The sequence below is a fragment of the Penicillium robsamsonii genome (assembly GCF_028829455.1).
Source record: "Penicillium robsamsonii strain IBT 29466 chromosome Unknown utg000002l_segment0_segment0, whole genome shotgun sequence".
In the NCBI taxonomy this organism is placed as follows: domain Eukaryota; kingdom Fungi; phylum Ascomycota; class Eurotiomycetes; order Eurotiales; family Aspergillaceae; genus Penicillium; species Penicillium robsamsonii.
In genome coordinates, this window is record NW_026643220.1 from 3759596 (window position 1) to 3767500 (window position 7905).

General features: G+C 54.0%; 3 protein-coding genes across 3 annotated transcripts; 1 reads left to right on the top strand and 2 right to left on the bottom strand.

The window, feature by feature from the left end:
- Window positions 1-5068: 5068 nt before the first annotated feature.
- On the bottom strand, window positions 5069-5689 carry N7447_004668 (uncharacterized protein; the record flags this gene model as incomplete). The annotated part of the gene is made up of 1 exon (XM_057228943.1): window positions 5069-5689. The coding sequence occupies one exon, from the start codon at window positions 5687-5689 to the stop codon at window positions 5069-5071; it is 621 nt and encodes a 206-aa protein (XP_057088284.1).
- Window positions 5690-6220: 531 nt separating this feature from the next.
- N7447_004669 (uncharacterized protein) lies at window positions 6221-6616 on the bottom strand (the record flags this gene model as incomplete). The annotated part of the gene is made up of 1 exon (XM_057228944.1): window positions 6221-6616. One exon carries the CDS (start codon window positions 6614-6616, stop codon window positions 6221-6223), a length of 396 nt encoding a protein of 131 aa, XP_057088285.1.
- Window positions 6617-7096: 480 nt separating this feature from the next.
- Window positions 7097-7694, top strand: N7447_004670 (uncharacterized protein; the record flags this gene model as incomplete). Its single annotated transcript, XM_057228945.1, has 2 exons — window positions 7097-7151; window positions 7210-7694. The coding sequence occupies 2 exons, from the start codon at window positions 7097-7099 to the stop codon at window positions 7692-7694; spliced, it is 540 nt and encodes a 179-aa protein (XP_057088286.1).
- Between the last annotated feature and the right edge of the window lie 211 nt (window positions 7695-7905).

Below are 7905 nucleotides of genomic sequence, written 5' to 3' on the forward strand. Positions count from 1 at the left end.
TTTACTATAAGTCTGTTGAATTTTTACCATTTCAATAATATATAGAAAATGCAGTGTAGTACCTTATGTAAATATATATATTGCTTAACCACTTCTACTAAATACCATGTTTATGTCTCTTTTATACCCATGGGCGATAACAGTCTATTATTCAACTTTTTTTTTTTAAAGGAGGATACTTTTTGATATAGACTTGAGTTATTTATGCACTTAATTGCAGACCATATCATATAAAAAAACGACGTTGGTTAACATTGGAAGTAGGGACGCTCATACACCTGTAAATAACAGTATTTTATCTGATTACTTTGCAGATTTGTGCAGCCGAAAGAGGAAATTCTTGGCAAAGTTATGCTAGCGTGGGACCATATGGGAGTCCCATGAGTCCCATGGGAGTCCCATGGGACTACCAGGGTTATGGGACCAGAATTTTTTTAGTCCCGTGGGAGTAGATGGGACCAGGATATGGGACCAAAATTTTTTTAGTCCCATGGGAGTTGGCAAGGTCTAGCTCCGCCAGTGCGTACGTACCCAACGGGTGACTTTTTAGGACTTTGTATGGTCCGAACCATTGTGGTTCAAACTTCTGCTTGACCTCGTTGCGCACAAGCACCCAGGTGCCCACAGGAAGTGGATTTGCTCTCCTTACCAAGTCGTCCTGAACCTTGCCCGCTCGGATCGCCTTGTTAAGGAGCCGCTCGTTGGCCTCTGCCCTGGCGTGATTCACGGCCTGTATGCGTGCGTCGAGGTCCGCAACATCATGATCGGGCAGTAACGGCATGGTGTCACCCGGCAAGCGGGGGTGAGTCCCGTAGACCAAGAAGAAGGGACTCCTGCCACTTGTCGCATGCTCCCTGACTCTGGCGGCGAACAACGCTTGTGACAAGTGTAGATCCCACGAGCGTGTTGGCTTTCCCATGCAGTATTTGGTCAACATCTTACCCAGCAGGCCGTTGAGGTTCTCAACCTTCCCATTCGTCCGGGGGTGGTATGGCGTCGTCAGTCGATGCTTTGCGTTGACGAGCTTGATGTAGTATTCAACCGAGGCCGCCAGCAAATTGGAACCGTTGTCGGATAAGAACTCCGCGGGTGCACCATATGCCGTGAAGATCTCTTCATGTAGGAAGTCGGCGATAGCTTCCTCTGTGGCCTCAGGAAGTGCTTTAGCCAGGGGCCAGCCAGTGGCATAGTCGATGGCTGTGACTATCCACCTGTTACCGTGGGGAGTGGTCGGCAGCAAGCCGATCAGGTCCAATCCCCACCGCTCGAATGGCCGGATTCCTGCACTTGCCATATACTTGATCGATTCCCGTTCGAACTTCTCGTTCCGAGCTTTCGACACTTCGCAATTCGGGCAGGTTTTGACCGCTTCTTCGGTGTCCTGACGAATACTAGGCCACCAGGCGCGTTTCCGGAGCACTCCTCGTAGGCCTGGGTGCCCTAAATGGCCGTACTCCTGGTGCATTCTTTCGAGGAAGTCCTTTCGGAAAGGGACTTCTAAGTACGGGGCCAATGTCCCATCCCCATTCTTGAAATGCAAAATTGTATTCTCTTCCTGAGAAGCGGCGACAGGCAGGGGGGACTCTTCGGGAACTAGCCTCCCCGCGTGTCGGAGCACTTCCCGTCGAAGGCCTTTATCCAGAGGAAGTGTGCCAGTCAGCAAGTACTGGACGATACCTTTATACCACGCGACTTCCTCGAATCCGCCGACAGTCGTCATAAGATTCACTTGTCCCCATATTGGTCGATGTTGGGCCTTGTTGGCGGGTCCTTCTCCCAGGAAGTCGGGTCTTCTGCTGATGGCGTCTGGGGCGACTGCTTCCTCACCCTTCCGGTACCGGAGAGTGAGGTTATATGATTGGAATTCGTCCACCCAGCGAGCAAGTCGCTTGCTATATTCCCGTGTGGTGGCCAAGTACTGGAGGCCTTCGTGGTCGGTGATCACCGTGGTACTGGTTCCGTTTTCCAGATACCTATCCCAAGTGCGGAGTGCTTCCTTGATCGCAAGAAGCTCCTTCTCGTGCACTGGATAATTCAGTTCGGCGGCCTTCAGCTTCCGGCCGTCGAAAGCCACCGGGTGGACCTTCTTATCATCCGCTTCCTGCGCCAGGACGTATCCGATAGCCCATTCAGAGGCGTCTGTTTCGATGATAAAGGGCTTTGCCCGGTCTGGTTGGATCAGGACCGGGGCGCTAACAAGTACTCTTTTCAACTCCCTGAACGCTGCTTCGCACTGTTCTGTCCAGTTGACAGGCCGGAATTTCTTTTTGCGAAGCTCTTCATCCGCTTCCTTGGTTAATTCATGCATCGGTGCGGCAATTTGTGAGAAACCACGCACAAAGCGGCGATAATACGTGGCCAGTCCTAAGAAGCTTCTCACTTCCCGGACGTTCCTAGGTCTCGGCCACGTCGTGACTGCGTCCACTTTTGCGGGGACTGGTTTTACTTCCCCATTGCCAATAATATGCCCGCAGAATTCCAGTTCAGTGGTAGCGAAGACACACTTCTTCGCTTTTGGATACAACTTCTGCTGCCTCAAGCACTTCAGCACTTGCTCTAAGTGCTCATAGTGCTCGTCCTCTGTGTTTGAGAAGATGAGAATGTCGTCCAGGTAGACGACAACACTCTTCCCCAAGTGTGGTCGTAAAGTCTCGTTCATCAGCGTCTGGAAAGTGGCGGGCGCATTACACAGGCCAAATGGCATAGCTCGCCACTCGTACTTCCCCCAGATCGTGTTAAACGCGGTCTTTTGCACTGAGTCTTCGGCCATCCGCACTTGCCAGTAGCCTGAAGCCAAGTCAATCTTCGACAAGTACTTGGCCCGTCTTACGATCTCCAGCAAGTCCTGGATCCGTGGCAGCGGGTAGCCGTTCTTGGCCGTGAGCTCGTTGAGGGCGCGGTAGTCGATACACATACGCCATTCTCCTCCTGGCTTTTTGACAAAGACGACTGGGAAGCCCCAAGGGCTGCTGGACGTCTGGATTAGACTTCCGCAAAGCCCAACTTTGGGCCCAAGGTCCGGGCTCGAAACCCGACCCTCAACGAGCTGGGGGTCGAACTTTTTGGGCTCGACCCGGACCCCGGCTCGAAGGGGGGGGGGGGGCTCGTCGGGCCCCCCCCTCTGGGCTCGAAATTGCATAAACCATGGTCTTGGCGTTCATAAAATGGCTGAATTACCCAAATAAATGACAGTCTTTTACCCATGTTTTGGTTCAAACATGGAATTCTACTCCATTATCATAATCAGGAAGGTGAAATATTTGGAAATTCTAGTGAATAGATGTTTATCTTTGATATATTAGCATAATAACTAAGCTTTATAACTATATAGATCAATTTGTTGGAAATGTTCTACGCTTATAAGTTAATACCTGCTGAGATATATATTCTGTACTGGGAACCATGTATATCTTCATGGTCGAGTATCAATCTCAGATCAATATCAATTATAAGTGGCTTGACTGTAAAGGTTTACGATTTCCAGGTGTAAGGCCTGTCAACCGGGTAAGATACAATGACTTGGAGAGGAAACGAGGATATATTGTCTGTGTGTGCCAAGACTAACTCTTGCCAAAAAAAGAGGGGATTCAGGGGAATCCTGGACTATGTGTGTCCCCATGTTTCGATGATATTGTAACGGATAAATATCCTTACAACATGGAGACGGAATCACCTGATCGCACCCGCATCGATCATGTATCAGGAACGAACTGCCAAGGAATAGTCACATGGCTCCCACGTGAACATGAGGACACACATAGTCCAGGATTCCCCTGAATCCCCTCTTCTTTTGGCAAGAGTTAGTCTTGGCACACACAGACAATATATCCTCGTTTCCTCTCCAAGTCATTGTATCTTACCCGGTTGACAGGCCTTACACCTGGAAATCGTAAACCTTTACAGATATTCCATTATCTCATGATTTATGGCGATTTAGAGGTGAGTCATATTATAGTTTACCAGATTTAATATATCCATAGATATATGAATGTTACCAGTAATTTATATATGACTTCCTTCACACCATTATACTCTGTCATAATATACTATTATACCAAGAGATATCCATATCCGCGGATATTGTGGATCGTGCCGCAGTCTACCCGCAAGAACTAAGAAAATCACGAAAACTATAACACCCTGTCAAAATATATATCTACAAAATATATATTTCTAACTCCACCTATAGTTTCTAGCTTACAGTACGATAACCAAAATAAAGACGTAATTTCTAACCGCGGTCAAAAATAGTAGTATTCTGAAGGGAGTTTTCAATGCATAGATAATTTCTGACCACGGTCAGAAATAGCAGTAGTCGAAGGGTGCCTTAGACGTATAAATAAAACCGCCGTAGATTACTGTATTTTATTAGTATAAACCAGCATTTTTATAAACTTCGCCATGGCTTAATTGGGAAAATTATGCAGCCGCGGGTTGTTGCGGGAACCCGCGCGGGTTGGGGGGCGGGTTGCGGGTTGGTCGAGTCTAACCATCGGGTTTGCGGGTTCGGGTTGCGGGTCGACTTCTCGTACCCATTCTCGAGTTTTGGCGCAGTCTAGTTTTATCCTACTGATGAAGGTCGCCGCAACGGTAATTCAATTTAGTACGAGAGGAACCGTTGATTCAGATAATTGGTTTTTGCGGCTGTCTGACCAGGCAGTGCCGCGACGCTACCATCTGCCGGATTATGGCTGAACGCCTCTAAGTCAGAATCCGTGCCGGAACGCGGCGATTTCGCCCCGCACGTCGTAGTTGGATACGAATAGGCCTTCGGGCCATGCACCTCAGCAGGCTGGCGACGGCTCCCGGGGAGAAACCCTCGAGAGCTGGCTAGCGGATTGTAATGTCACCTCGCGCGGGGATAGATCCTCTGCAGACGACTGAAGTGACCAAGCGGGTCGTGTAAGCGGTCAAGTAGCCTTGTTGCTACGAGTCGCTGAGCGTCAGCCCGACCTTGGCTAGATTTGTTGGTTTTACACCTCCCCATCAATTGATCCGGCAGCGCCGGGCGCTTGGAGGGGGGAAGCCGGATGACGGGCCTCGAGCCCGTATCTGTGCGGCAAGTATGCTAGCCAGTTGGTTCAACGGCCATGGGAGCGAAGGAATGGCATGCTGACCACGTGGAAGGGGGGTGTCGGCGGGCACCACTGGGGGGAGAGGAGGGCTTGGAGCCGGCGCTTTCGAGAGGGGGCGGTTGGCAGGGGGGTGGCACGCCGGCAACATGATGGGCCCTGGGCGCCACTGAGGCTTTGAGGCCGGCGATTTGGCGGGGGTAGATGTTTGCCAGTTGGCTGGGGGTCTGGCCTCTGGCGGGGCCGGGGGAATTCAACCGAAGGGAGTCTAGGCAGAATCCCCCTTCCGCGGGGGGCTGCATATGGGAGCTTGGGATACTCGCCAGTTGGCTTACCGCCTTGCCCCGGGTCTCGAAGGGGGGCTCGAAGGGGCAAGCCTTCCCGGCACTTGGGGGGGGGGGAGACTTTCGGTGGGGGCACTGCGGACGGTGATTCCTCCGCCCCGCTAGCCAGAAGAGAGAGCCCCTCGACAGCGGCGCCGATATAACAACTTTGGCCCCGGGGGGGTAGCGGGCCTGGGCGGGGGCGCCGACGGCGTGACATTCCCGGAGGCGCTGGGGCCGGGGCTTTCGCTGAGGGGATGCTTCAGACAGAGCCACCCCCGCCTGGGTAGTCATTTCAGAGGCCCCTTTGGCGGGAGGCTGGGTATGGGAGCTTTGACTACTCGCCAGTTGACCGGGGGTCTTGTAAGGGGGGTTCGAGGTGGCAAGGCTTCCCGGGATTGGGGCGGCCGGGGGCTTTTGATAGAAGGCACTTCACACAGAGCCCCCCTTACGTGGCTGCACGATTGTTTAGACGACTGAGTCCCACGAAGAACAGAAATGTCACTCAGCTTTTGAAAAAAGTGGCCCACTTTGTATGGTGTTTTTGTCGTGCACGGACCACACCCGCCAAAAATTGTCCCCCGCAGCATTTTCTAGCCACTTGTACTGCGATTTGCATTTTTACACCCCAAATGGGGTCGGTGGGTTTGTGTAGAAGCGATCCTGGCCGGACGGTCCGGGCCTGAGGGATTGAGGGCTCGCCACAGTGGTTGTGTTGCGTTGGGTGAGGAATCAGGGGCGGCGGTGGATCTTACGGTTGGGGCCCTGGCAGGGTGACCCTCGCGGTAGGATACCCCGGCGCACCGGTGCCCACGCAACCACACGCTACAGGCGGTCCTTAGTCCTCCAGGCCCGGGGCGAGGGGGCCGCGGGTGGCGCGTCGCGGCCCTGGGAGAGGGGCCGGGCGAGGCCGCCGGGTAGGTCGAGGGGGGTGGGGGCGCCAGTTGGCGCGGCGGGGGAGATGGCCGGTCTGGCGGGCGGAAGGCAGCCGAGAAGGGCGAGCCGAAGGCGCGCGCGAGGCGCGTCAGGCAGAGCCCCCTCCGCCCAGGTAGTCAGGAGAGAGAGCCCCTCGACAGGGGAGCCAATATGGCGACTTTGGATACTCGCCAGTTCGCTCAGTGGCTTGCCGGCGGGGCCGAACGGGGGCTCGAAACGGCCAGCCAACCTTCGCGGCACTTGGGGAGGGGGTGCTGGCGCTGGCCAGTTGGCGCTAGGTCCCATCGCGGTCCCCCGGGCACAATACATATCCAGGCTGAATATATATATTCTGTACTGTGGAAGGGAAAGTCGGTAGCAACATGGACCACCCGTGCATCGATATATATATATATCCATCCACATGCCTATTCACCCCCGGAACGATGGAGGGTAGGGGTGCCTCCGGGGGGCGGAAGGGGGGGGGGGACTTGCCCCCGAAGCCACGCCCGAAGCCCATCACGTGACTTGACGACTTTTCAAACGACTAAGTCCCACGAAAAACGGAAATGTCACTCAGCTTTTGAAAAAAGTGGCCCACTTTGTATGGTGTTTTTACCGTGCACGGACCATGCCCATACAAAAATTGTCCCCCGCAGCAATTTCTAGCCACTTGTACTGCGATTTGCATTTTTACATCCCAAATGGGGTCGGTGGGTTTGTGTAGAGACGAGGATAACTCGTCTCCGCATCTTCCCTGCCAGGCTGATTTCCTCTCCGGTTCTGATGGTTGCTGCCTCGCGCCGCACCTCAGCGCTGGGGGAGATCACCCACCGCAGCGGTGCTTCCGGGCACCCAGCAACGCCTGATCCCCCCCCTATACTATCCTCCCCGCGTAGTGTTGCTTCGGCGACGCCCGGCCTTGGATCTTATTGGGGGGCCCTCGCCGCGCTGGGCCCCTGGTGTATCCGCTGTGGTGACTGAAGCCCGGGGGCCTCTTGGCCCCCGGCACCGTTGGGGTCTGTGGATCGATGGCCGCTGGCCATACCCGAAACTCAGATTCCTGGAGGGAGCCGCCCCGTGGGATCCGCCGTTCGCCGGCGTTGTCCACGGGGTCTGGACCCTTCATCCGAGGGCCACATGCCGCAGCCTGCCAGCGCCTTCACGGGCGCCTGGTCGGATCACCTGCGTGCGGACTGGTGCTGAGGAGTTTAGTGGGGGCAATTGGATGGTTTCAGCGTCCCCCCGGTACGCCGGGGGTGCCGCCGCAACCGGGCGCCTCGTGCGCCCCTTCCATTTAACTACATTCTACCCCTTCGGGGGTCTGGGCTCCCGGGACTCTCTCGCCGCAAGGCGGGTGGGCCCCCGGGATGTCTTGCCATGAAGTTACCTGGTTGATTCTGCCAGTAGTCATATGCTTGTCTCAAAGATTAAGCCATGCATGTCTAAGTATAAGCAACTTGTACTGTGAAACTGCGAATGGCTCATTAAATCAGTTATCGTTTATTTGATAGTACCTTACTACATGGATACCTGTGGTAATTCTAGAGCTAATACATGCTAAAAACCCCGACTTCAGGAAGGGGTGTATTTAT